Here is a 27,818-nt window from a genome sequence, read left to right on the forward strand (position 1 = left end):
GTGGCAGCGACAATCCGAGCTTGCTCGGGGACATGCCAGCTCACTGCTGTCTCCAGCTCCTACCTGTCCCTTTGAAACCCTTTTTCAGGGGACCCAGGGGAGGTGACCCCACACCCGGAGGGCGCAGGAGGTTGGAGTGGGGTATCCTGCTCCACTATACCCTCTGTGGGGTGTCCCAGCGCTCCCCGAGCAGCGGTGACCGTCTCCAAGGTCCCCACGTGTCACCATGCCGGTGACCGGGAGACGGAGTCACCATCCCAACGTCCCAACTTCCGCGGGGACATTCCACAGCCCCCTCCTCCATGGCATCCGCCCGTCCGTTTGTCTGTCCCCGTGCCGAGCCGCGGGCCTTGGCGCAGGACTCACCTGCCGCGGGGCTGGGCGCCGTCTCCCCCTCGGTGAAGGCACGCGCCGACCTCATGAACTTTTACGCCATGACCTACGCGGTGGCACATGGTAGGGAGTCCCGAAGGCCTCCCTGAAAATTTGGGGGGGGGGCTTTATTCCCCAGGGCTGAGCCTCTTCTCCTGGCTGTCACCCAGGCCAGCTGCGTTTCCGTCCCCACTTTGGCCACCGCACCGAGAGCGGCTACGTGTCCAACAACCACCCGACCATCTCCTGCCTGCTCTGCCCACGTAGTGCAGCCCAGGGGTAGGTACCCCTGCTCTGGGGGGGACACAGGGGCAAGTTTTGGTGTTACTGTCACAGCCCTGCTGGCCTCCTGCCGCAGCCACTGCCAGGACACGGCCACCTCCACCACCGCTGACCACTTCAAGCCCTTCTGGCTCCCTGATGGCCGGAGCCTCCTGCCCCAGCACATCCAGCAGTCGGGGAGTGGGTACCCCCACGGGTCCTCCCTTCCCTTCCTCTGCATCGGGGCGGTGAGTCCCCGGCACACGCGGCTCCCCCAGGGCTCCCCCAAAGCATCCAGGAAGCACAGCACACGGAGCTGCTGCACTGGTCCTGCCCAGCCACGTATGGTTTTGGGGGTGTGGTGGTGGTGGTCCTGGGGCCAGCTCCATCCCCAGGAGGTTTTGGGATGTCGGTGGTTCCAGGGCCAGCTCCAAGCCCAGGAGGTTTTGGGGGTGTTGGAGGCCCCCTGCCCTGCATCACCCCTCCCTGCCGACCCCCAAACACAGGGGTCAGGCAGGGCCCCCAGGCTGTGTCCAGCCACTAATGCCATGGCTGGCTGTGGGGCTGGGAAAAGGGGGGCTCCCCCCTGCCCTGCCAGCTCCCCACAGATGTCCTGCAGAAGACGACCATCGGTACCAAGGAGCAGTCAGGTTTCACCAGAGCCACCCCAAGGAGCGACCATGTCCTGCCAGCCCTGCCAGCCCAGCCCGTGAGCCCCCTCCCCACCATGTCCCCTGTCCCCCACCAGCCCCCTGCCCCTCCTGCACCCCAAGGGATGCTTTTTCTCTCCCGCAGCTCGGCTTTAGCATCACCATGACAGATTTCCTGCCCTCTGCGTGCAGCCACGTAAGCAGGGCGAGGGGAGGGGGCGGCAAGCCCCCAGCAGGCAGGGCTGGGGGTGCAGGCAGGGGACACGCGTGTCCCAGCCACCCCATCTCCATCCTCTATCAGGGCAGTGAGCCGCTGCCGGCGGGCTCCGAGAGAGGCAGCGGGTTCAGCCGGGAGGCGCGGAGGTGCCTGGGCACGGCGGTGAGCATGATCCCACCCCGCTGCCCATCTCCATGCACCCTCCCCGGCCTCACCCGTTGTCCCCACGCAGACCTTGCCTGCCGTGGGCCACCCCGTTGTAGTCGTCTCCCGAGGACTGCAGGCACCCCGAGTGACCCAGGCTGGCCTGCTGGGACAACAGGTTGCTGGCAGGAAGGTGGGTGCAGCCATGGCCCTGGCTCCGGCCCTGCAGGACCACGCACCCAACCCCTCTCTATCCCCCAGGAGCTGTCGGGGTTCACCAAAAACCACGGCCAGTACGTGACCCCCCGCCCAACCCTGTCCCGCGCAGCACCAGGTGAGTTTGGGGTGACTCTGGGAGTTGGGGAGGGGGGCTCCTTACCCCAGGGGGACTCCAGCCTCACCATCCCATCTCTCCTGGATTTTCCAGCCCGGTGTTGGCGGGATCCAACCTGGATGGCAAAAAATGGGGGTATCCAGCCCCAGCGCCCCAGCAGCTTCAGCACCAACAACTGCCCCACGGGGCTGGGGGACATCGTTGGCCACTGCCCGGTGTAGCCTCCCCCTCCCCTCCCCTGCACCCCAGGGGTCCCAGCCTCACCTTCTTTGGGGACACCACCCAATCCCTGAGAGCACATGGAGAAATAAAACCCCAAAACAGTCTTCCTGGGCACAGTGTCATTGTCACCTCTGGCCCTCCGAGACCCCGTGGTGAGGCTGCGGCTGCCCCCAGCCCTCATTTTGAGGGCTGCCTGCACCCCAAAGGCTGACAGGAGGATTGTGGGGGGGGTGGTGTGTTGGGGGGTGCCACCTGGCCAGCAGCCGCTGGAGGGCTGTACGAGCCCGGTTTTCTGCGCCGGCTTTGGGATGACACAGCTGATTTGCGGCAGGCAGGGCTGGTTGGGGTGGGCAGCGGGAGGAGGAGGAGGAAGAGCCCCAACTTGTCCTGCAGGGTGGGCAGCCATGGCATTGCAGGGGGGTGGGGGGCTGTCTTCATCCATCCCCTCCCTGGCCGTGGGGAGTGCAACCGGGCTCCGGGGAGGCGAGGCGGGAAAGGGCAGCGGGGAGGGGTGGCTGTGCCGGGGGGGGGGGCCTGCAGCACCTCCCTGGGGTTCCCAAGGGACGCGGGCGATGGCAGAGGGGGACACCCCCACGCGCCCCCCCCCAGCGCAGCGCCCAGGGAGATGCCGAGCCCCGGCTGCCGGTAGGGGGCGTGGCCTGGCAGGGAAGGGGGCGTGGTCTGGGAAACATGGGGCGGGGCCAGATGGGGCGTGGTATTCCCACCGGCCAGGTACCCCGGGGGCGTGTCTCTCCCCTCAGGCCCCGCCCCTCCCGCGCTCCCATTGGCTGCAGCCGGTTGCCTTAGCGACGGCGGCGCGGGCCCCGCGGCGGGGATGGGGAGCGGCGGGTCGGCGGGACGCTGGGCCTCGGCCGAGGGGCCGGACGGGGACGAACAGCGGCTGGAGGTGCGGGGAGGGCGGGTCCCGGCGGCCCTGTGGGCTCAGCGGGGACTGCGAAAGCTTTACCTGAGCGGTGCGGGGCTGCGGGAGCTGCCGGCTGAGCTGGGGGAGTTGAGGCACCTCCGCACGCTGGCCCTGGATGGCAACGAGCTGATGGAGGTGCCCGAGGCCTTGTGCCACCTGCCCCGCCTGGCCTACCTCTACCTGGGCCGCAACGGGCTGCAGGAGCTGCCGCCCGCCTTCGCCCACCTGCAGAGCCTGCGCTGCCTCTGGCTGGAGGGAAACTTCCTCGCCCGCTTCCCCCGCGCCCTCCTGCGCCTGCCCGACCTCCGCAGCCTCCAGCTGGGTGACAACCGCCTGGCCCGCCTGCCCGCCGGGCTGCCCCGCATGGCCGCCCTGCGAGGGCTCTGGCTCTACGGGAATCGCTTCGAGGAGTTTCCCCCGGTCCTGCTGCGGATGGTTCACATCCACGTCCTCGATCTGGATCGCAACCGCATCGCTCGCTTTCCCGACCTCACTTGCCTCTCTGCCCTGCAGCTCCTCTCCTATGACCACAACCCCATCCAGCAGCCGCCCCCCGTCGGGGATACCGTTCAGCTGGTGGGTAACGGGGCGCAGGAGTTCATGGAGGCACGGCAGGAGCGCCTGCAGAGCCTCCAGCAGCAGGAGGAGGAGGAGGAGGAAGGCACTGAGGCCCCACCGGCAGCCCCTGGGGACGGCTCACCGCTGCTGGAGGACGGGGAGAGCAGCTTTGCAGCCTTGCCGGGCTCCACGGAGGAAACATGAGCCGCCACACTGCAGCTGGACACCCCCAGGGATACACTACAGCGGGGTGGGGAGCCTTCCCCGGGCTCCCAGAGCCCACCATCTCCCAGCTAGCGCTGCTGGGGAAGATGGAAGCTCAGAACCTCCCTGCGAAGGAAAACAGATGGTCCGAGGACCAGCATCTCCCAGTCAGGACAGCCACGAGCTGCCTCCTGGATCTGCAGGGCTTGTGGATCACGATCAGGATCCATGAGCCCACCTCAGAGCATCCCATGTAACCGCAGGGTGCCTTGGGTGGGGACAACAGCCCTCTGCCATGATGGGTGACACCCCTCCCCCACGCCCCAGACCCCACTTGCCTGCTGGGCAGGCCCTGGCAGGCAGCACAGTGCTGCTGCGAGCCAGGCGAGCACGGGGACCTTCCTACCACCCGCCATGCACCTCCTTTGCTCCTGTTTGTGTGGGGCAGGACGGGGAAAAAGCAATGCTGTTTGCATCCACATGGGCCCCGTTGCCCTGAAGAACAGCGAGGTTTGGGAGCAAATGCCCAGAGCCCTTCTCGCCCCCAAGACCCCCGTTCTGCTGCTGGAATTGGGCTGGGGGAGGGAGAGGTCTCCGCCGGGCTCCTCCTGGCCATCAGGTTTGGGAAGGAGCAGATGGAAACTGCCTGTCTCAAGCCTGGAAAGGGTTTTGCCTCTGTATGGGAAGAGGAGCCCCAGCTCCAGCTCTGTGTCCCCCAAAACGGGCACCACAGCCCGGGCTGCCACCTTGTCCATCCTCTTCCCCTCCCTGAGTGCCCTTTGTACCAAACTCAAGCAATAAAAAGCACAAACCCAAGAAAAACTGGTGTGAGAGAAACGTGATGGGGTCTGTCTCCGGAGGGGAAGGGCCTGTCTAGTAGCCGCTCAAAATGCGGCGACACATCCTGGTGCGAGACTACCAGCTCCTCTGATTTTTTGAGATTTGAGGGGGTCCCGTTTTCCCGCTCCGGCCCGTCTCCAAACCGCTCTCCCCCTCTCCACTGAGCCAACCCCCGTGTGGCAGGCGAGCTCGGCCGTGCGGGCACGGAACGCTCCCCCCCGAGGGCTGGGGCTCGCTGGAGGTTTCAGACCACGCATCCGCTTTTTCATTGCGAGGGGTTTGGGGTTGGTGGCTGGGAGGCAGCCAGCGCTCCTGCCACATCCTCACCCGCGCTCACGGGGCGGATGCTGCCGGGTTTCCCCCCCTCCTCCTCCTCCTCCTTGCTCTGCAGCAGGAACCGCGGCTATTTTAGATGCGGTGGAACAGCCTCGGCTGGGGGATGCACAGGGTCTGTCAGCGCTGGGCCCTCCGGCAGCAGAGGCTGACGAAGCCTTTCCAGTGGTAACGAGGCCCCATTTCCACTCCCGCTTGTGGACGGTGGATTTGGGGTTCGGCAGGAGCTCAGCTCACTCTTCCCCCTCGGGTTGTGGTCCGTCAGTCCCTCTTGCCACCCACGTGGCTTGTAGCCATCCTGGCACAGGCCACCCAGCCCCACACATGGCACCCTGGGGGTCATGCCATCGATCTGGGGTGCTGCTGCTTTGCCTGGGGAGACAGTGCTTCTAATTAGCCGCTAATTATCCATCACCCCACAGGGTACTGGCCCTAGCAGAGCGACGCAGAACTCCGAGCCCCAGATCTAAGTGAATTTCTGCCTGGCACAACCCATCTGCTGCCACCAGCTCCATGTCTGCTCTCAGCAGGGTGAGGGGTGCAGGTGGTCCTGGGTGCCACCAGCCTGTCCCCACATCAGTGGCTGGGCCCAGAAGCTCTGACACATGGGGAGGGGGGGGGGTCCCTTCCTCCCCACACCCTTTTCCCACCACCTCAGCCTTTCACAGCCCTGGAGTTTCACATTCTGGCTGGGGAAGGAGCTGGGTGGGGGTCCAGGCACCGCGCTGGCACAGCACCAATCGGCGCGGCGACACGAGGGCCAGAAGCTGCCGCAGTCAGCGGAAACCTCACATGTTTCTGCTACGCACAAGTATTTCGGGGACGCTGGCATCGTCGAGCCCCAGCACCCGGCGAGGCGTGCGCGCAGTGCATCATCCATACGTCTGTCTCTATATATATCCCTGCCTACTCGCCCGGCCCCGCGTACAACGGTTTGTGGCCTCGCTGCAGCTGGGATCACGCTGCTATTTCCATCTGCTCCCGCTGGCTCCGAGCACAAAGGATGGGGCTTGGGGATCGCTGTGGCTTGGGCCGGCTCCGCGCAACAGGAGCACCGGGATGGCAGCATGAGGCCAGGCATATTTTCTTTTTTTGCTGCATTCAAAGATGTAGCGGGATAAAAGAAACGCGGCTCTGGCGTAACACAGCCCAGACAGCAGCCAGGCTCAGTGGCACCGTGGCCGTCGGTAGCTTGTTGCTGCCAAAATCTCCAGGTTTGGCTCAGCTGGACATAAAGTAGAGCCAGAACGGGTGCAAGCAGCAGCGTCCTACCCTCCACTGGGACACAGGAGCTGGCCAGGGGACAGCCTTGTCCCCTGCTGCCACCAGTCACCTCATCCCAGCGCCTGAAAAGCTGATCCGGAGGGATGGTACCCTGGGCATGGAGCACGCGGCTCTCCTGCCATCCCTGCGTTTGGAGTTTCTTTTATTTATTCAAGACCAGTGTTCAGTGAATTATTTAACACAGCCACTCGAGCCTTTGCAGTGCAGCCAGCACCCCAGGCAGCCACGTGCCCCCTGTTTTGCCACAGGCAGCTGCCCAGGATGTGGCTCCCCCCACCCAGTCCCTGCCTGGCACCTCATCCCACCCCCCCCAGCTGGGATGGGCACTCACCTTTCTGGCCCCGTTGCTGCCTGTGGGGACCCGCTGGCTGTGTCACCTGGCTCAGCACAGGCTGGGGCTGTCAGGATCGGCCCCCAGGGCTGGGGGAAGCCCAAAACCCCCATCAGGACCCCAAGCCCTTGCACTACCCCCCAGGAGCTGCCACACAGCACAACCACTTCTTGCAGCCACCACAAGAAAGAGCTTGCTTGGGCTGCTCTTAATGAACCCTCACTAATTGCCCTCATTAACTGCCCTCATTAGCAGGCCCAACCCTGCAGCCCTTGCAGGTGGCTTTCCCTGTCCCCTCCCTTTGCAGGGACTCTTCAGATAGTTCTGCACACACCCCCCCCCCGTGCCCCCTTCACCAGGGGTCCTCGAGCCTGCCCCATCTTTCCCCCTCCTTGTGGGTGCAGCGGAGGGGGGGGATCAGTGCTTGGGGGGATGCTCAGTGCTGGGGGGGTGCTCGGTGCTTGAGGGGGGATGCTTGGTGCAGGGGGGGTGCTCAATACTGGGAGATGCTCAGTGCTTGAGGGGATGTTCAGTGCTGGGGATGGTTCTCAATGCTGGGGGGGTGCTCAATACTGGGAGATGCTCAGTGCTGGGGGTGACACCCAGTGCTGGGGGATTCCCAGCCAGGTGCAGGTGACACTGTGACCCCCCCATCCCTACTCTGACAAGCGCCCGCTGTGGGCACAGCTGCCGGGGGACCGCAGGAGCCATCCCCCAAGTCCCCGCCCCAGCCCAGAGACGAGGCACACTGGCAGTTACTGACTGTCCTTTATTACTGAGAACAGGGGCTGCCTCCAGAAAACGAGGGGCCCCGCTCCCCAAAAATAGGATTCTGCAAAGAGGGCGCCCGGACCTGCACGCCCCGGCCCTCGCCCCCCAGCCTCCCCGCGGTGCCAGCCCCAGCCTCTGCTGCTGTTATTAGAAAAGGGGGCAGCTGGCCACGGCCACCCCCACGCAGCAAAGCCACCGGCAGCGGGGTGACATCGCCAGCTGGGCATCCCCTTGATCCAGCCGCTCATCAGGTGGTCTGGGCTTTTGTCTTTTTTTTTTTCTTTTTGTGTCTTTTTTTTTGTCTTTTTTTGGTCTTTTTTTTTTTTTTTCCTGTTTTTCTGTATTTTACACACCAGTTGGATGTTACCGTCACATGAAGAAGAGAGATACCTGAACAAGATAACGGCTAAGAGCTCTAGAGTTAAAAATGAACACACAAGCCCTGGGGAGCCGACCGCAGACAAGAAATCCTTCCTGGAGGAGCGGGGTGCCCAAGGGGCGATGGGTGGGCACCCAGCCTGGCACAGTCCCTGCAGGCACCTGGGCCACGCCCGCCCACAGGGAGCCCCTGGGGTTTGGGGGGGTCCTGGCACAGCCCACCGTGGTGCCTGGCCTTGGGGTGTGTGGCCTTGCTGCCCCTCAGCTCTGGCCCCTTCCCCAGGCATGTAAATCTCTTCTTTTATGTTAAAAAAAGAGAGAATATGATAAAAATACAAATGTCCCTAAAAGCATTATTATTACTGTAGTAGCAGTATTATGACTTCTCTCCAGATTGTCCAAAATCGTCTAAAGAGGGACTGTGGGGGCTGCTGAACCCTTCCTGGCTGCAGCCACGGGATGGTCCCGCTGCCACCGTGTCCCCAAGGTGGCTTGTCCCCAGGGTGGCAGGGATGTCCCCCCTCAGCAGGAGAAGGGACAAGCAGCTGGGCACCCTGGGGACGTTTTGGGGGCCATTCTGGTGCAGGTTCTCCCCCTGCCCCCCGCCCCATGCAAGAGAGAAACCCCACGGAGCACCTCGGTGGCTCAGCGGGTCCCCCTTTGCCAGCACCCTGTGTCCCCCCTGCAGCCTGTGGGGTGGCATTAACACTCAGGGAGACATCCCTGCCCTGGCACAGGGACGATGACAAGGGGGTGAAACACTCTCCCTCCCTAAAACCGGGCTCTCAGCTGTACACAGCACCCCAGGGGACAACCTGTGGCCTCGGCGTGGGGTGGGGGGGGGGGGGTTGGCTTGGTGACACCCTGTGGGGGGGGAGTCGGTGTCATCCCCGTGGGTGCAGGAGGAGTGAAGGGTGGGTGGTGCCACGGGGGAGCAGGAAGACTGAGGATGGGGGACCCCCAGCCAAGGCGGGGTGGCTCGGTGCTGGTAGGCATCCGGCTGCCTCTGGGCTCGCTCTGGGTGCCTCCGCACCCATGGGTGGCCGTGCCCTACCTGAGATGGCTGCAGAGGTGGCAGCACCCACCTCTCCCCTGCTCTGGGAGGACTCGGCCGATGTGTCTCCGTTCAGAGGGGGACAGGGGGGCTGATGGTGCCTGGAGGGGCTCTGCTGACCCGGCTGGGGGCACCCCGAGACCCCTCCCCGAGGACACACACACACACACACACACTCTGCCCACGGGGACAGGCAGGGACGTGTCACATCACACCCCACGAGCCACATCCACTGCCGTGAGCCAGCGCCGGTCGGTGGGGAGGACCCTCAGGGCATGACCCCTCTGGGTGACCGCCCATCTGTCACCCCTGCCTCGCCCCCCCCAGGAGCTGCCCCGAGACCCTGCACCCCATGGGGCTCCCGGGTGGGTCTGTCCCCACTTTGGGGAGCCCCTAGGACTTGGGGAGCAGGCAGGGGTCTGGCATGTGCACCCCGGGGGGATGTTGGCACCGTGGGGACGCTGCTGGCATTGCCCCTGCCAGGCTGGCTGGCCCGGGGAATGCCACCCACCCAGGACTGGGACAATGGCACTTGCTCCATCCCTTAGTCCCCAGGGACCCCAGTGCTGGCCACAGGGCTCACGGGGGTCCTGGACCAGCCCCGGTGCCTGGGTCAGCCTGGCTGGAAAGGGATGTTCTGGGGCTCGGCATCCCCCCAAGGAGAGGGGGGCACTGCCTGGCTTGAGGCCAGGCCCTTGCCCAGCCCAGCGGGGACGTGCCCAGTAACGGGGGGAAGAACTGAGGTGGGGACAGGATGAGGGGTCCCGATGCGGGGCTGGGGGGGGTGAGCCCCAGAATGGGGTTATCGACCTCCCGCTCCTACCGAGCCCCAAGACGGAGGTAAAGCATTAAACCCGGCTGAAGGCAGTGCGCAAACGAGCCCGCTTTGGCTAACGAACTGTGTCATGGCTTCCGATCCCAGGAGCCCGCGCCTGGCCCGGGAAAAGGGGGGCTGCCCTCCCCCCCCCAGGGTGTCCCCCCAGCCCAGCGTGGGCCAGGGGTCTTGGGGAGGGTGGCAGGGACGTGGCAGGGCATGGGGGGGCTCCACAGCCCCGCTCGGGCGACGCTGACGGCTCGGAGAGGTTTTATTGAGCTGAAAGGGGAGGGGAGGTGGGGGGTCCCTCTCGCACTGGCAGCCTGGCCCCCTGAAATGGTGGGGGGGTGAGGCTGGGGAGGGGCAGAGGGGTCCCAAGGACCGGGGCTGGAAGCACTGGTAGAAGTCCTGCCCGGTGGTGGGATGGGGATGGAGGGGGGGGGGAGGTCATTGCTTCTGGCACCCTTCTCGGCCGGGGGTGCTGGGCGGCTGCATGCCCTCCCACACCCCAGTACCAGGGAGAGGCAAAAGCGAGGGGCTGGGGGGCTCCGTCCCCCCTCCTACCGCAGGGTCCCCACGAGTCCGGGCCGCTGTTCCGCCGGTCCCTGGGCTCCTCGCTGGGATCCCCATGGAGGGGTGACGGGGGGCTGGGAAGGGGGTGACCCCCCGGCCCAGGAGTTCTGGGGCACTCAGGCTTTCAGCTGGTGCCACTGTGCCACTGCCTGCCGGGGACGGGCGATCATGTCCTTCCAGTGCTTCACCTCCCCAGGGCCGCTCTTCCAGGACAGGTAGATCTGCGGGGACAGGCAGCCCTTGAACCCACAGCCCCGCATCCCAGCTCCTCCAGCCCCATCCCGCTCCCCAGCGCTGCCGCTTTCGCCTCCCATCTCCTCCCTCCCCGCTCCCCCAGCCCGTGCTCCCAGCTCCACGCAGGGCCAGGTTAATTTTATCCATTGATTTTCCCTACGGCGACATGGAAAACAGCGCGTGCCAGCCCTCCCTGCAGCTGACAGCTTGGGGAGCTCATGCTGCCGACCCGCTTCGTCATATCGGAGTGGGGCTCGCTGCTAATTACACAATTAAAAGTGATTAGCAGGCTGCTGGCCACGGCGGGGTGGCCAGGGTGTGAAGGCCACGCTCCCCTCCTCTGGCTCCACCGCCAGCAGCACCAAAGTCCCAGAATCATCTGGGTTGGAAAAGCCCTTGAAGATCATCCAGTCCAACCATGAACCTCACCCTGACCGTTCTCAACTCCACCAGATCCCTCAGCGCTGGGTCAACCCCACTCTTCAACCCCTCCAGGGATGGGGACTCCCCCCCTGCCCTGGGCAGCCCATTCCAACGCCCAACAACCCCTTCTGCAAAGAAATACTTCCTAAGAGCCAGTCTGACCCTGCCCTGGCGCAGCTTGAGGCCATTCCCTCTTGTCCTGTCACTTGTTCCTTGGTTCAGGAGACTCATCCCCCCTCTCTGCACCCTCCTTTCAGGGAGTTGTAGAGGGCCATGAGGTCTCCCCTCTCGCACCGCAATGCTCCCGGCAGCTTTAACACAAAGTGGAGACATCACAGGCACCATCTGTCTGTCCATCCATCCCACCTGCTGGCTGGCACTGGGCTCTGGGCGCAGCCGTGCCCATATCACCGGCGATGTCCCCACACCGGTGACGCTGGCACCTCTGTCCCTCTCCAGCAGCCCGCGGTGCCGAGCCGCTGCGGCCACCCCCTCCCAGGTTTATCCCAACCTACATGTTTGTTCAATTACAGGGCTGCGTGTGGGGGTCACTGACGCTCTGCGGTGAGCAGTAATAATGGAGATTACTGAGCTCATTTGTCATCATTACCCTAACGAGCGGAGAGTTTGATGGATTTAACGTAAATCAAACTGAGGGGGGATGAACTCCTCCATTCCTGGCATTGGGAGGCAGTGGGTAGTCCCGGCATGGGGACATGGCAGACGCAGACCCTGGGGACACCTGGCTGAGCCCTGCGCCTCATCCCTGCTCTCCCGCAACTGGGGACGGTGACGATGTCGGTGGGGGGGGAGCTCTGGCTCAATTTTTGCCTCACTATAAATAGACTTCGGACAGGTTGAAGCTCACCCTGGCACGGGCTGTGCTGCAGCACGGCATGGTGGCAGGTGTGGGGCATCACCACGCTGGGTGGGGGCCACCACATCATCCCTCGGCTTGTGCCGGGTGAGTCCTTGCCACCGCACACCACGGCTGGGGCTGGAGATGGCACGAGGGGTCCCCTCCACGCTCCACCTTCCTTCTCAGCTTCCTCCCACATCAGCCCAGGACCTGGCTGTCCCCCAACATCGCTAAGGTCCCCCTCCACCCCGCACCAATGCTGCAGGACCCACCTTGCCAATGACATCGTTGCGGCTCAGCCTGTCCTTGTCCATGACGGTGATGACGATGGTGGTCTCGCGCAGCCGCTCCGTGGGGATGTCGAAGGCGAAGGACTCATTGAAGACGGGGTTCAGGCACCGCTTCATGACCACCGTCTTCTTCTTCTCCACCCGCTTGTCCTTGTACATCAGCCACACCTTCACGTAGGGGTCTGGAGGGGAGAGGAGCTGCGCTCAGCCCCGGTTGGACGTCGGGCAGCGATGCCCGGCGTGGCGGGAGCCGGAGCTCGTACCTGACGTGCCCCCGATGTCCATGGCTTTGAGGTTACGCGCTTTGATGATGTTCACCACAATGGAGTTGGCGGAGGGGTTGTAGCACAGTGACAGGAGCAGCTCCCCACGGCTTCCCTGTGGGATCCACGGGGGATGTTAGGTGGGCACCCCAAAAACACCCACTCCTCACCGCGGCACCCAGCCCAAGCACTGACAGGACACCCAAAGCACCCGTGTCCCACTGTGGGAGCGGGGTGCTGGGCTGGGACACCCCCCCAAGAGCTGTCCCAAGGGTGGACTTTGGGGCCGCACAGAAAATCAGAGCAGAGGGAACCGGGGCCATCCCCAGGGGGCTGTTTTCTGGTCTTGCTAGAGACAGGAGAAAAAGAAAACTTTCATTTTAGATTTGCCTGAAATGGCTTGTTTTCACCCAAAATGAGACACTCATTTTGGGCTACTTAGTGCCTTAATATAAAGATTTGGGAGGAGAAACCTCCCCATCAGGTGTCAAAACTTGCAAAGCAGAAAACATCTCTGTTGGGGTAGAAAGAGGGTGGCCCTGTTGGGACACCCCAGGGACAGAGGGTGGCCTCCCCCCTTGAGGACTGGCCCCGGGGGGTGGGAGGAGGACCAGGGCCTTACGCTGCCATCACTGCAGGGCTTCAGATCCTTCCAGAAGGTCTGCATCTGGGTGAGGTCCACCTTGTTGAGGGGGATGGACACCTCCCCGATGGGGTCATTGCGGCTGAAGCGGTCGTAGTCCAGGACCTGGAGGTACAGCACCCGCTGCACCACCTTCTCGTAGGGGAACCCTGTGCCAGAAACAGAGGCGATGATGAGGAGTTGCCCCTGCCATGGCGAGCAGCACCCCCGGCCATGGGTGCTGGTGTCACCCTGCCTTGCCCGTGCTGATGGGGAGAAGTGGGTGCTGGGCAGTGGTTGAGGAGCAGCGTGGGGCACCTCTCGTTGCTTCGGGCCACCATGGTGGCCACTAGCAGATTCATTTCCCTATGTGCACCCACCCATGGGTGCTTTCTGAGGGGGGAAAGAGCCTCTCCCCCCATGTCCCCTTTATGGGGTGCAGCTCAAACACCTCCAACCTGGCCTTGATGGCTTCGCCAACCCATCTCACCACCGATGGCCACCACACATCACCGACGGCCACCACGTTGGTAGCTCAAGCTGAGTTGATCCAGCCCGGGAGGGAGGACAGAGGATCCCACAACCGCTCTGCTCCCACCCCAGTCCACCCCAGTCCATCCCAGCCCATACCTTCGAAGAGGAAGGTCTCGTTCCAGTGTGGGTTGAGGTTCTTCCGCTTCACCTTGGTCTCCAGCTTGTGCTTCTTGTCGGGAAGCAGGTAGATCTTGACAAAGGGGTCGCTGGTGCCGCTGAAGTCCTTGGCCGGCAGCTCCTGCGCCTTCATGATCTTGACGGTCAGGGTGGACTCCTGGAAGTTGTAGCCGACGCTGAACTGGATGCGGCCCAGGTTCTCCCGGCTGATGCCATCATGGCCCTCATCGTCCTCAGAGCCTGGGGAGAGCTGTGGCCAGGGGGAGGAGAAGAGTAGTGAGTGCAGTGCCGGGGGGAAAAGACCCTCATCCCCCCTGTTTCAGCACCCGAACCCTAGCCCCGCGAGCTGTCAGAGGGCATCAGCCTCTCCCCAGCTCCCCGGGGCTGCCATCGCCTCAGATGACTCCTGGCTCTGCTCCGGAGTGCCAATTAGCCAAATTCCTCCTGACAGCCCATCCCTGGTGCTGGCCCCAGGGTGAGGGGACAGCCACGTCGCCTCAGCTCAGCCACGGCTGTGCTGGCCATGGCGCCCGGCGGCGACGGGGACTTGGCAGACCGGGCCGGGACGTGCCAGAGTGTTTGTGGCACAGGGCAGGCGCGGGGAAGAGCCGGGGGGGTAGCAGAAGACACCCGGGTGGTGCCCAGGGTGAGATGCCATCCCTGGGGAGCCCATCCCCAGCACACCCCCATCCACTCACCATGAGCATCTCGCTGGTCAGGGAGTTGACCAGGTCGGAGACGGAGGAGTGCGGCTCTGTCTTGCGGTCGGACTCATCGTGTGGTGGCTGCCCGGTCACCGGTGCCGTGTTCGCCGCTTTGCCGCCGGCTGGCAACCTGGGGAAAGAGAGGCAGCGCCTTAAGAGGAGAGATGGGCTGAGAGCCGAGGGCGAGATAGCGAGGGGCTCCCCGGGCACCCTCTCCCAGTGGATGCTGCGCCCGGGCTGTGCCAGCCCCCGATGGCCGGGACATGGGCAGAGCCGAGCTGGTGGGATGCAGGGGGCTGCGCTGCCGGCGGCTGCGTGCAGCCCCCCCCAACAGCCTTCTGAGGGGCCGAGGCTGGTGCAGGCAGCTGGTTCTGCCTGCGGTGCTGCCAGGCAGGGCTGGGTGCCAGCCGGTGCCCTGGGACCCACGGCACGTCACCTCAGAGCATGGCAGCAGGTCCCACGCCGTCCATGTGCCCCCCCTTGCCCCGGCCACATCCCACCTGCAGCGGCCAGGTGCGTGGCTGACCCATGGGTGCTTCGTGCTGTGGTGTGGGCTCAGTGCCCGCTACAACCACGCCCCCCCTTTCCTTCTGCCATCGAGCCCTCCCTGGTGCCCCGGCTGTCCCTGTGCACCCCGGCTGTGGCAGCCGGGTTTGGGTGGGTGGGGGGCCGTGCCGGGACGGTGGGCACGGTGCCGGGGTGGGAGGGTGGGCAGCCGGGAGCTGCAGCGGGCACACACACAGAGCAGTGATGGAGGTGGGTGGGCACACACCAAGGCCACGCTGCCACGGGGACAACAAGGGACACAGGCACAGGGCGGCAGGGACGGGGCAGCCCTTGGCTGGCTCCCACGGTGCAGACAGATCCGAGAGGGGAGGGGATGCGCACACAGACAGGCACCCAAAGATGCATCCCACGCTCCCACCCACCCACCGCCGTGGCTCCCGCCCGAGCCGAGCCACGGTGATAAACCAACAGATGGACCAACGGACGCAGGGACGGCCCCAGCGTCGTGGCACGCTCAGCGGGGTGAAGCCACAATGCATGCCACAAGACACCCACCGACACGCCAAGCACACACAGACACACGCCAGTGGAGACACTGGGGCGGGGGGCATGACGGGGACGGAGGCACACGCAGCGGCACGGGGCGGCAGCCCCCTCGCACACCCACACACACGTGGCTCGCCCACCCCGGTGGGACGGTAGCCAGGGAGGATCGGAGAGCCCGAGGTAGCTGGGGAGGCAAAATTGGGTTAAAAACAGTGAAAATGAAGGCGGAGGAGCCGGTGGTGGGGAACGCCAGGCGAGGAGGTGCTGGTGGAGCCGTGGGTGCCGGGGCAGTGGTGTACACCGGCGGAGGTCACGGCCAGCGAGAGAGAAAGAGCGTGAAAGAGCAAGAGAGAGGAGGAGAAGCGTCGTCCAGCGCTGGCCTGCCAGGAGGGAAGGGGGAGAGAGGAGCGGGGCGGATGGACGGACGGAGAGTGGTTAGTCGCCGGGACAGGAGACACACCGAGGCGCTGGGCTTGGAGCTGCTGGGGACGGGCTGGAAGGAAGAAGCTGAAAAACGGGGATGGAGGAGACGATTGGAGGCAGAAGAGTGGGCGGCCAGCAGCGCCGGGTGGGCAGGTGAGAGTGGAGGGTGCCGGAGCATGACCCCTCTGTCGGCTGCACCCCCCAAAACATCCCGCGGGGCTCGAGGGGATGGGGAGCAGGGGGGAGATGGAGGCGGGGAGGCCATGCGTGCGCTGGGATGGGTCTTTTGGACCAGCGAGCTTGGCGGGGAGGAGCGGGGAGCAGGGTCTTGCTGCAGCACAGCCACCCACCCCCCCCGTGCCCGGCATCCAGCATCCCCCATCCCCTCGCCCGGCACGGGGCAGCCGGCACGGTACGGGCACGGTACGGCACGGCGTTCCCGGCAGGGACCAGCTGCGCAGCGCGACGCCGGGGAGGGAAGTGCTAAAAGATGGAGCGAAACTAAGCCGAGCAGGGGTAAAAATAGCCAGTGGGCGAGAACGGTGCCAGTTCATTAACACGCTGAGCACGCCGGGGAGGCAGCGCCCGCCGGCTTCACACCTCCTCCCCGCTCCGGAGGGGATTAACACCCGCTCCCGGTGGCGTGGGGCCCCTCTGCTCCTGCCAGCCCTCACCGGTGGCCGTGGCTGGGCTCCGGTGCTGGTGCCGGATGCGGTGCTGAGCCTTCAGCACCCCGGGAAGGCGTGGAGCAGCCGGAGGGGCTGTGCCGCGCTGTCACGCTTGGAGGAGAAAGGGGGGTAATGTGTGTGTGTCCCCCAAAAAGCCTGCGGCGCTTGCTCTGCCCCCGCCCCAGGCAACCTTGGGGCTCGAGCAAGGGCTGAGGACATGCCACCGCAGGGATGTCCCCGCATCCCCGGGGGGTTGCCGGGCTGCAAACGGCCCCGCCGGGCTGGAGGTCGCGGCAGCGCGGTGCACAAGACATGCGTTAGGGTGGGACGCAGCATCATCGGGGGGTCCCCCCTGTGTCCCCTCCTCTGCATCCCATTCTCTTCGTGGCACAGGGGCTCTTGGCCTGCCCTGCACCCCGCTCCCGAGCCTGTATCCGCCCCAGCATGCAGCCAGGGAAGGGGGGGGGGGGGGGGGGCTGGCGGTCGGGGAGGGCAGGAGGGGGAGGACAGGGAGGGAGGAGGAAGGGATGGGGGGGTCCTCTCGGTGCCGCTGCTCCGGAGGCAGAACCGTGGGTGCTGGCGGGGGAGAGCTGCAGATGTCACCGTGCCCGCTGCCCGCTGGGCCACCCTGTGCCGCTCCAACCTTCGCGCTCCACCGAGGCCAGCCTCCTCCTCCTCCTCCTCCTCCTCCTCCTCCACCCTGGGTCTCCTTCCTCCTGCGGGACTGCCCTCGTCCTCGCTCATACCTCTTGTCCCCCTGAGCGTTCGGCTGGTTCGGCTGTGTCCCAGCGGGTTGCAGGTCGGGGATATTGGCAAAGTCATCTTGCTCTGAGAGTCCCAAAACCAGGGATAACACCACCATCCGGCCTTCCCTGCCCAGGCGGCCCCGCAGGCAGCGGGAGAAAGAGAGAGAGAGAGAGGAGAACAGCATCAGGCAGAGAACAGGCAGGAGCGGCGGCACCCCAAGCTCCCCTGTAGGGCGAGGGGACCCCCGGCTCTGCCTGCTGGCCCCTGCGCAGGAGACGATGGCCAGGATGGGCGCAGAGGGCTGTGGGGAGAAAGGTGTCAGCTCTGGGGAGCACATGGGGACTGCCGCCACCCCTCTCCTCCACCGGTCCAGGCAGGGAGGATGCCAAAGTCCTGCCGAGGAGGAGGGAAAAGGTGCCCAGAGGGGCTGGGGACAAGGGACAGCACAGAGGGAGTGAGGTCCCAACATCCTTCCGTGGAGGAGGAGATGGCAGTGGCATGGTTGAGGCTTTTTGCCCCGCTCCAGCGCCGCCGGCGCAGCCTCCCCGGGGCCTGTAACCGCATTTACGTCGCGGCGCCGGGGAGGCAGGCGGGAGGGTAAACAGAGTAAAGAGCAAAAGCAAAGTTAATGGCTTGGGAAAGCGAGGATGGTAAATGGCAGCGGCTCCTCCGTGGGGAAACGGCACGCTGGCTCGGCACGTCCCGGCTCGGCGGCTGCTGCCCCCCCCCGCCAATTAAAGCTGGAACCAGTGTCGATGCTGGGTAAACAGGGAGGGACGTGACCCTCTCGATGGCTAATGAGCCGCATCTCGACATCGGGAAGCCGCAAACGGAGCCGGTGAGGAACCTCTCAGTGGGAGAGGGCAGAGCCAAGGGACACCGACTGGCTGGCAGTGAGGAGGGGGGTCACAGCCGGTGCCAGAGCTGGGAGGGAACCCCAGGCAGGGCTGCAGGCAGCAAGCCGGGGTGCCTCTGCCTGCCTGGAGGGGAGTTCAACCCTCTCTCCAGGGCTGCCTCCGCAGGCAGGAGTGGGGTGGGCAGCCAAATCTGTGTGTCTTGGGGCCTTTCCCACCCAACCCTGATTCAGAAGGTGCTGAGCTGACTCACGCAAGGGCAGGATCAGGCTTGTCCCCCTCTTCCAAGCACTACCAGCCTGTGGGGAGCTCAGCTGGGACATCAGCATCCCCCCTCTCAGGGTTCCGGTGGGCAAACGGAGGCCAGGGGGGAGTAAGAGGACCCTAGGGAGAATGGAAGCCGGGGGGGACTGGCTCTGCGGAGGAGTGACAATGTCATGTGCTGAGATACGGCAGTAGCACGGGACTCAGATTAGTCCTCGGCGCTTGAGGTTTGAAAGCCAGCGCTGATCCAGGAGATAGGGTTAAGACAGATTAAAGATCACACGGCTACGGCAGCTCCGAGCTGGCTGCTTCTGCAGCTCCCAGCCTGGGCGGAAGGCAGCGGGACAGGCAGCGATATCGGGGCCGAACAGATGGTCACCCCTGCATGGGGGCTGCTGCCAGCATGGCTGCCACTCCCCCCTTCCTTCTTGGGGCAATGTCACTCCCTGGGGACCACGGCGGTGGCATCCCGTGGGCTGGAACATCCCTGTGCTCCCTGGGGACCGAAGGGGACCCGAGCACCTGCACCAGCCAGTGATGCAGTGGGTGACCCGCAGCAAAGTCATGGGGAAAAGCAAGTTGGGGGAGTGGGTGAGACCCTTCCCTGAGCCCCCCAGGCTGGGTAAGCCGTCCCTGCACCCTGTGACGGGGCCAGAGGGGAGATGGCTCTTCCCGCTGGCCCCGGGCAGCGTTTCCCCAAGGTGGTGCCAGCTGAGTGAGAGTGGTGCCAGAGGAGAGAGTGGAGAGCAGAGGAGACAGAAACAGAGATAGATGAGGAGAGAGCAGAAGAGAGAAATGAGGAGAGAAATGAGGAAATGAGGAGAGAGCAACAGAGAGAGCAATGGAGAGAGCAACGGAGAGCAGGGGAGAGAGCAGAGGAGAGAGCAATAGAGAGAGCAACAGAGAGCGCAATGGAGAGAAATGAGGAAAGAGATGAGGAGAGAGATGAGAGAGATGAGAGAGATGAGAGAGATGAGAGAGATGAGGAGAGAAATGAGGAGAGAGCAATGGAGAGAGCAATGGAGAGAAATAAGATGAGGAAAGAGCAACAGAGAGAGCAACAGAGAGTACAGAGGAGAGGAGAGCAGAGGAGAGAGCAGAGGAGAGAGCAGAGGAGCAACAGAGAGTGCAGAGAGCAACAGAGAGAGATGAGGAGAGAGATGAGGAGAGAGCAACAGAGAGTGCAGAGGAGAGAGCAGAGGGATGAGCAGAGAGCAATGGAGAGAGCAACAGAGAGATCCGAGAGATGAGGAGAGAGCAACGGAGAGAAATGAGGAGAGAGACGAGAGAAATGAGGAGAGAAATGAGGAGAGAAGATGAGGAGAGAGCAACAGAGAGCACAGAGAAGAGAGCAGAGAGATGAGGAGAGAGCAATGGAGAGAGCAGAGGAGAGCGCACACTTACAGGAAGGACTTCATGTCCAAGCCGCGGTTGCGGATTTGCCCCACCACGTGGTCCCAGCTGCCGGGATTGGAGCGGCTCCGGCCGCCAGCTGTCCGATGCTTGGAGCCGGCGGCGATGCCCTGGCGTGCCTGGCCGCCGCGGGAGCCCCGGGGGTTGCCGGCGCCGGCGGAGGAGCCGCTGTGGGCCTGGAGGTGGCCCAGGCTCTGGCTGGTGGTGGGCTGGCTGTGGTTGGCGCGCTGGTGCTGGCTGAGGGGCTGCTGCAGACTTTGCTGGCGCATGAGCGTGCGGGGCCTCTGGCATTTGGGGTCGCCTGCTGAGGTGGGGATATACTCAAGGGTAGTGGCTGTGGACAAGGTGGAGTCCTCGAAACTTAGGGAGAGGAAGGGCAGAGGAGAGGAGAGAAAGGAGAAGAAGGTGAAGGGGCAAAATTGGAGGAAGGAAAAGAAGAGAGTTAGAGAGAAGATGCCCCAGCGCAGGGAGCGCTCCGGCAGGGGCCAGCGGATGCAGCGACTGGTTCCTCTGCCTCTCGGCCCCAGCTCGGCCTCGCCGGCGGCACGGGGCTCTCGCGCCGCCGCCATCTCGCCCGTCCTGCCTCCCGGCGTGTGTGTGTGTGGGGGAGCTCGGCCGCAGCACTGTGGCACCCAGCCGGTTGGGTGCCCTCCCGCTCCCGTGGCTGCTGCGCAGCCGGCGCCTTCCCAGCACGCCGGCCGACCTCGTCTGCGAGCTAATTAGGGCTGTTGCGTGAAGGCGAATCCCCCGGCGCCCGCTCACGTGCTGCCAGCCAGCCCGCCCCGTCCCCATCCCCATCCCTCCCAGCCCAGCACCCTCGCCGCCAGGTCTCAGCATCCCCCATCTTGCAGGACGGCGCCGGCCAGGGGCTCCCACAGCGATGGGGGGGGGCCGAGCCCCCTGTAGCCATGGCCATGCCAGCACGCCGGGTGTCCCCAGGGCCAAGCCAGGCTGCCAGCAGAGAGGGGTGGGAGTCCGGCCACACTCCCAGCCCCCCGATTGTGGGATCCTGGTGGGACTGGGAGAGCGGAGGAGCCCAGCCCTGCACGGACGGGCTTTTTTGGGCCGGCGGAGAGGGAAGAGCAGGCGAGAGGCCGGCGGGGGAAGCGGCGATGCCCATCGCTGGCCATGCAGCCGGCCCTGCACCGTGGCAGCAGCACATGCATGGCACAACCCATGCAGCCGGGTAGGAGCCCCGGGCACGGTGCTGATGCCCACGGCAGCCTGCAAAGCTCGTGGCTATGAAACTGGGGGTCCAGCCAGCCTGGCAAAAGCCCTCAGGGGTCTTCGATGCATGAAGGCAGGGGTCCCCCCGAGACCACCACCCTGTGTGGCACCAGGGAGTTGCCTTCAGCAGCAGCCACCGACCTTACCCCGGTCCCTGCGCTGCCCGGGGCTGGCCGGGGTGGCGAAGCTGTGCCGTCGTGCATTGCCAGCAGCAGGGGACAGAGAGGGAGGGGGGAAGGATAAATAGCTTAAAAAAAAAAAAAAAAAGAGGTGAAGAAAGAGTGAAAGGTGAGAGAAAGAGAGAGAGGAGGGAGGGAAGTTGAGAGGAGTGGAGAGCTGGGACAGATCCGGCCCCACGGCCGGGGCTGAAGGCACACGGGGCACTGCCCGGGTACTGCGCCACCCGCCCCCTCCCCGCGCCTGCCGCCGACCTCCTTTCACTTTCCTATCAAATCCTAAATTAGTTCAATTTACAACCTCTCAGTCACAGGAAACTAAATCTGGCTCCTCTCGGCCCGGCGCCAGCTGGAGGCGCGAGCTCCTGCCAGCACCGTGCCAGGCGGCAGCACGCCCTGCCCGCACACCCTGCCTGTGCCCGCTGGGTGCCCCCGGTACCGGGAGGGGGTACAGCGGCCAGACCCCCAGCATGGCCCCCCCATGAGCACCCCCAAACCCGAAGGCTTTGCGCAAAAGAGATATGGAAAGGCAGGATGCTCCACCACCGGCTTCCCCATCCCCTTAACTCTGCCCTCGCCACCTGTGCCAGCCCAGTGGCTGTCCATCCGTCTGTCTGTCCATCCGGCTGGCTGGCTGTCAGCTCCCAGCCCCTCCGGAGCTCCCAGCCAGGACAGCAGAGCCCGTTGCCACGCCGGCGTGGGCCGGCTGTGAGTCAGCAGGAGCGGAGGTGCCGAGCGGCGTGCGGGCTCTCGTCCCTGGCTTTCGGCGCGGCAGCTGCACGACGCCTTTTCTTCGCCGGCCCTCGCACATCCTGCCAGAGGAGCGCGGGCTCCCAGTGGGTTTTGCTTCACCACCAAGACTGAGTATGGCTGAAGGCTCCACAGCTCCTCCTCTTCCTCACCTCTCCCTCCCGCCTCCCAGCAGCCGAGCCGCAGAACACCAGCATCACGCCAAATGGGCAGCCGCAGCTCCGAACGGGGGGGGGGGACACACCAATTTTTGGGGCTCCAGGAAGCATTTGGGATTTGGCCAAGGTGGCAGGACTGGAGTTTCTCTTTTGAAAAGGCTTTTTCCCTGCCAACGGGTCTGGAAGAAGCAGTGGGGATGAGGCATGTCAGCCCTGGGAAGCGCCTTTGCCATCGCCACCGACCTTCCCGGCACGGGGAACCGGAGCAGAGAACAGAAATGTAGGACAGAGCCCACAGCCAGATAAATCACCACCATTTCTCCCGACAGAGCTACCGTCACTGCCAGCAGCAAAGGGTCTTGCTGAGACCTCCCACCCAGCCTGCCTGGGCCACTGATTTCCCCTAAATCTGAAAAACCACCAACTTTCCCCAACTCTCCCTCGGCATTGGATGGTGGAGCCGCAAGTGAGGCGCCGGGTCTCATGGCTGTGCTGTGGGTCAGGGGAGCGCTGCAGAGGGATGAGTCTGGCGATGCCACGCGCCATCCCTGATGGCCACGTCCCAGGGACAGGGACATGGGAGAGCAGCTCCTGCCCTTGGGCCATCACCTCTGCCCCAGGGAGCCCCACTGGGGATGCTGAGCCACTTCCCACCGGCACTGGGCAAAGCCAAAGGTGCTCTGCTCACCCAGTTGGGGCTTGAGCCCTGCAGCCCCCTCCTCTGCTCCCCTCACCAAGCCAAAATGCTGCTGAAACGCTGCTGAAACACCGCTGGGGCTTGGGCAGCCCCCTCAGTGTGATGGGCTGAGGGATCTCTCAGTGGCCCCCATCCCAAGCGCAGCCCGCAGAGGGGTGCCCGGGCACATTGGCGCGGGGGGTTCCGTGCCGGCGCGTGCCGTGCCGGAGTGTGCGTGCTCACTCACTTGGACAGGCTGAGCTTCCCTGCGGCCAAGTGGCTCTGCACCGTGTGCCAGCGGCCTCGCGCCGCCTTCCCCGCGCCGGGCTCGCTGTGGGCAGAGACGCTGCTCCTCATGCCGTCCTCGCCGAGCCGCTGCTTCTCCCCGGGCCGGCCGTCGCGCTCCCCTGCCAACCCCGCGGCGGCCGACGCCGTCAGCTTGGCCCCTGATAACAGAGAGCCACTGGGCCGGGCCGGTGGCCAGACACCCCCCAGATAGACACGGAGGGAGCCGGACAGACAGACGGACGGATGTGGAGGGATGGGAGCCGTTTGATAGGGGTGGGTACGAGGGGAGGGGGACAGACGGACAAGAGACGGACAGACAGACAGAGAGAGAAAGAGAGACATCAGCACTGCAACAGAAAAGGGGTCCTGGCCGCGGGGTGTGCGGGGGCCTTGGCAAAACCATCCAAAATAAAGGAGTGGAGGGAGGAGGACGAGGGTCAGGACAGAGGGGGTCCCGCTCGCCAGCAGCCCAGCCCCGGGGGGGACCCGTCCCCACGCCGAGGGGGTGCCCCCAACGCGCAACCCCGTCCTGTGCCGCCGCGAGTTGGGGGGGACCCGCTGCCGCCCCCGGGGTTGGGCGGGGGGGGGGGGGAGAGCGGGAAGGAGGGGTTGCTCGTCTCCATGGGGCTGCCCATGGGGTGGCGTGCGGGGAGCCCAGGGGAGAAGGAGGAGGAGGAGGAAGGCGAGTGGGTGCTGCTCATATACTCACTACACGGAGCAAACCCGGTAAGGAGAGACTCACTTGAGGGAAAGCCGCGGATCACCGTACGGGGCGTAAGGTGAAATGTTTAGTATAAACTCCTTGGGAGGGTAGGAGCTCCATTTCTGCTGCACTGTGTTGTCATTGTTATTCCAAAAGTCTCTGTCTAGATCGCTACAGCGGCCGGAGACCAAGGGAGAAAGAAAAGGGAAATACAAGAGAGAGAAGCTGAATTCCTGTAAGAGGGGAGGAAAAACAGCCCTCTGCCCCTGGAGCGCCGGGATCCTGTGGAGAGAGATGGGGCACGCGGCCGCCCACCCCTTGGCCACCGACACCACGCGCGTGCACACACACACACACACACGTGTGCGCACACACGGACAGACGGACGGATGGACGGAGCGGGGCAGAGCTGCAGAGAGACAGGAGCAGGCGGCTCCACCAGCTGGGAAGGAAAGAAGGATGGTGCGGGGTTAGAGAGGTGCCCCGGCGAGCGCGGCGCCAGCGCGGCGTCCCCGGCATGTGTGTTTGTGTGTCCTCGGCACGTGTGTCTGTGTCTCCTCAGCACGTGTGTCTATGTGTCCTCACCTCTTCAGCAGCCGAGTCCTGGAATCGCACGCTGCTTGGTTAACAGTGACGCTGCTGCGTGTCGGAGACCCCTCTGGGTCCCCTCCTGCCGAACCAGCTCGCTGCCGGCACGGAACCTGAACCTCCGGGCTCCGGTGAGCTGCCCACAGCACCAAGTTGCTTGGCCCCGAGCTGCGTGCCCGGGGCTGTGGAGCCCAGGGGGACTCGAAAAAGCTGCCGGTGCCCAGCCCTGACACCCCTCGCCGATGCTCGACGGCGGCTCCGGGTTGAGCCCGGCTGCATGGACCCTGTTGGAGCTGGGGAGGGAGAGCTGTGTGTGCCACACTATCGGCCAGGGATGTGCCTCTCCCTCCAGTGCCAGCTCTGGTGCAGCTGGGAGCAGGCAGAGGGGTGCCTGAAGTAGCCCCAGTTGCCTGCACCCCAATAACCCCCTGAGTGGGAGGACAGGCCAGCCAAGGAAGGTTTGCAATAGTCACACTCCAGGCAGGTGCTATTTCCCTCCTGGTGATCCAGCCTCAGCTCCTCCCAAGAGCCCTGTGGGGTGCCAGGGGGTGTGGGGGGAAGAGCTGGAGCTGGGGTGCCCAGGAGACCCCCATCTCCCTCCGTACCCAGCGCTGTGGGACACCCCAGCTCCACTCTCCTTTCCTCACCTCATCCTGTGGTTGGCAGGGCTGTGCCAGGATGCAGCACTGGGGTCAGGGCTCAGGCCGGGGTGCCCCTGGGGACACCCATGCTGAGGTCCCCATGGCTCCATGCCCGTGGCTCTGGGGGGTGGTACCCGAGGGTGTTGGAGAGACTCACCAGCTCTCCCAGTCTCCCAGAGCCCCTCTCCCACTGGGGCTGGGGGACCATCCCAGTCTCCCGTAGCTGCAGGAGGAGCGGGGATCAGCGATGCTTTGGCATGATGGTGGGGACGCCCCACCACTCGCTCTCCCCAGAAACCCTCATTGCTCCCCAGGACAGAGCCGAGCAAGCAGCCACTGCCAAACTCCCTCTGCCAGGGCTGGGCTTGGGCACAGACCCTCCTCGCTGGGACCGTCACCTCTGTCCCCAAAGAGGGACCTCCCTGCTGCCGGCGGGGACGGCACCGATCCGGCACAGTGTCCCCAGGAGGGCAGAGCACCCACGACTGGGGGATGGCACATGGCAGAGGGCAGGGCGCTGAGCGGGCTGCGGCTGTGCCAGCCCCGTGGGCAGCGAGGCTCCTGGGCACCGCAGCCCCCTGCCCCTCTCTTCCCCCCCCCGACCTTGGCACCTACTTGATGGTTTTCTTTTCACTGCGGCCTCGGCTGGAGTCTGGAGTCCCCACAGTCTCCAGGGAAGTCTTGTAACGCTTACCCTGCAGAGAGGAGAGGAGAGGGGGGTTGGGGGGAGGCAGGAAGAGCCCCACCGCACCACGGCAGAGGATGAGACCTGCCAGGGTGGCACCACCATCAATTTTGCCCTTTTCCCTTCCAGCCTCCCAGTTGCTGGGCTCCATCCCACCGAGCTGGGCAGCAAAACTCCTGAAAGCTTCATCCCTTGGCCCTTACGAGCCAGCAAAGGCACTGGTGGGATCTGGCCTGGCCACCCTGGCTTCTGGGCACCGTCCCCAAGGGGCTGGGGGGGCTTGTACCCTGCGTCACCCCAAGGACAGAGCAGCAGTCGCCGCCTGTGTACCCTTCCACAGCCTCACTGGGGGAGGAGCGGGTAATTTTAGGATTAATTGAACCTGAATTAATTGAGTTCACCTTCCCCATCGAAAGGGAAGAGCTGCCATATGATAATGAAGCAGGCGCTCGCTCCTAACTGGGGCTTGTAATCAGGGCACTTCACTGTGATTTCCGACGGCAGGTTCAGCGTGCTGCTCCGATCCAGGGCGGACAAGAGCGCAATTAATGCCAATTAGCGAACAATTAGAAGCGGAGGCTGCTCTGCGCAGGTGCGGGGAGGCCGAGGCAGGATGGGAGCAGCTGCCGGAGCAGGCTGGGGTTGCGGACCAGCCCTCCCACCATGGTAGCCCTGGACCTGTGAGCATCCCTCCTGCAGGAGCCAGCCCTGCACGCAGCCTGCCCACGAAACAGGGAGGATTTCTCCCTTCTCCGCAGCCTCATCACCTCTGCATGGAGCTGCCTCCTTGGCAGTGCTGCGTCAGAGGACTCCCTGCACCCTCAGCACGGGTGTCCTTGACCAGCCGTGGGCTCGTCCTGCTGGGAGCTGAAGGGATGCCCAACCTATTTGGGTGCCCATGGGCTAATCCTGCTGGGGGGCACAGGGATGCTCAAACTCCTTGGGTGCCCATGGGCTAATCCTGATGGGAGGCACAAGGTTGCCCGACCTCCTTGGGTGCCCATGGGCTAACCCGGATGCCCACGGGCCATCCCGGAGGGAGTGAGCCCTGAGCCCTGTGCTCAGCGTTGTCCCCAGCCAGCCACAACACAGGGCTTGTGGGGTCACGGCAGCAGTGGCTGCTGGCCCACGCTGTCCTGGCACTAGCCAACCTGGGGCTACCGCGTGGGCGCAGACCGGGGCCAGCCCGGCAGCCACTCAGCGGGTTTGGCCGTGGTTGCCACGCAGCCGTTCCAGCTCTGTGCACTGTTGAGGGCCGGCCGGGACACAGCTTTCCGTTCCCAGCAGCCTGAACGACTTCGCGGCCAATTTATACTTATTTGTTCCTCTGCCAGCTTCGTCCTTCAGCACAACCGGCCCTTCTCCTCACCGCTTCCTCACCCTCCACCACCTCCAGCCTGCCCTTCCCTGAGTGGCACCAGCTGGGCTTGGAGACCATTTGCCACCTCCTCACAGCTCCCATCACCCCCCCACGCTGCCTCATCCCTGCCAGACCCCCTCTCCCCTTCCCACAGCGTGGGGGGAGCTCCTGGCACCGCCAGGGTGGGCATCTCCCGCCCGGGAGGAGCCGCCGCCATCGCAGCACTTGACCCAGATTTGAGTCTGATGGCGAAGGAAACGCGGCCGAGCACGCGGCCAGATCCTGGTGCTGCTCCGGGAGGAGGAGGAGGAAGGATGCAGGAGGGAGTGCTGTCCCAAGTCAAAGGCCCTCCTGATGCAGTGGGGCTCAGGGAGGATAGCTGGGTGCCCTGGGGGGCACAGCGGGCAGCAGGGCTGGCTCACGGTGGCCAGTGCTGCCAGTGACGGGCTGGCCACCTTCCCGCAGGGCTCTTCCAGGCAGGAGCCAGCCCAGCAGGACAGGGGCCAGATCGTTACTGCTTGTCGCAAATATATATATACATATATATATATTTGGAAACTTCCCTTGATGCCGCACAGTTTCGCCCAAACATTTAATTATCACATCTCCTAAAGAGAAAAATAAAAGCCGCAGCCGGTACCCGCCGCAAAACCGCTCTCGGCAACAGCCTCTGCCTGCTGGCAGCCTCACTGCCCAGCCGTGCACCCCAACCGCCCCGCAGTGAGTACCATCCCCCGCAGCGGGACCCCCACCCCAGCCATCACGACCCAGTGCACCCCGAGAAGGGCGGAGGGGGTCCCCTGTGCCCCCTCCCCACCCCGGGCACCCAGCCA

The 27,818-nt window shown here is 64.6% G+C and overlaps 3 protein-coding genes across 6 annotated transcripts in view; 2 read left to right on the forward strand and 1 right to left on the reverse strand.

Annotated features, from left to right (window-relative positions):
- The first annotated feature begins 32 nt into the window (after positions 1-32).
- Positions 33-2,304, forward strand: SAXO4 (stabilizer of axonemal microtubules 4). Its single transcript, XM_074842625.1, is given in 10 exon segments — positions 33-210; positions 292-456; positions 519-651; positions 731-1,196; positions 1,199-1,342; positions 1,429-1,479; positions 1,585-1,662; positions 1,733-1,837; positions 1,906-1,978; positions 2,072-2,304. Coding segments are annotated over 10 exon segments (1,521 nt in total). The 3' UTR covers positions 2,200-2,304.
- A 731-nt stretch (positions 2,305-3,035) lies between these two features.
- LRRC10B (leucine rich repeat containing 10B) lies at positions 3,036-4,681 on the forward strand. Its single transcript, XM_074842168.1, has one exon. The coding sequence runs from the start codon at positions 3,036-3,038 to the stop codon at positions 3,885-3,887; it is 852 nt and encodes a 283-aa protein (XP_074698269.1). The 3' UTR covers positions 3,888-4,681.
- A 2,743-nt stretch (positions 4,682-7,424) lies between these two features.
- SYT7 (synaptotagmin 7) overlaps positions 7,425-27,818 on the reverse strand; it is a 34,049-nt gene continuing 13,655 nt past the window's right edge. Inside the window, exons 3-13 of one of the 4 annotated variants that reach the window (XM_074842126.1) lie at positions 25,556-25,635; positions 23,751-23,882; positions 22,968-23,183; positions 19,725-20,093; positions 17,202-17,327; positions 14,306-14,441; positions 13,587-13,857; positions 12,957-13,126; positions 12,335-12,449; positions 12,054-12,253; positions 7,425-10,486 (exon numbers count right to left, since the gene is read on the reverse strand). In XM_074842126.1, coding sequence (XP_074698227.1) covers positions 10,382-10,486; positions 12,054-12,253; positions 12,335-12,449; positions 12,957-13,126; positions 13,587-13,857; positions 14,306-14,441; positions 17,202-17,327; positions 19,725-20,093; positions 22,968-23,183; positions 23,751-23,882; positions 25,556-25,635 — 1,920 coding nt within the window. In that variant the 3' untranslated portion in view covers positions 7,425-10,381. The remainder of the gene's footprint in view (positions 10,487-12,053; positions 12,254-12,334; positions 12,450-12,956; positions 13,127-13,586; positions 13,858-14,305; positions 14,442-17,201; positions 17,328-19,724; positions 20,094-22,967; positions 23,184-23,750; positions 23,883-25,555; positions 25,636-27,818) is intronic. The other 3 variants (XM_074842127.1, XM_074842128.1, XM_074842129.1) reach the window with 3 other exon arrangements.

This window comes from Strix aluco, chromosome 16, assembly GCF_031877795.1.
Source record: "Strix aluco isolate bStrAlu1 chromosome 16, bStrAlu1.hap1, whole genome shotgun sequence".
Lineage (NCBI taxonomy): Eukaryota > Metazoa > Chordata > Aves > Strigiformes > Strigidae > Strix > Strix aluco.

Coding starts and splice junctions, on each gene's coding strand:
- LRRC10B (XM_074842168.1), top strand. CDS start 3,036: ATGGGGAGCGGCGGGTCGGCGGGACGCTGGGCCTCGGCCGAGGGGCCG.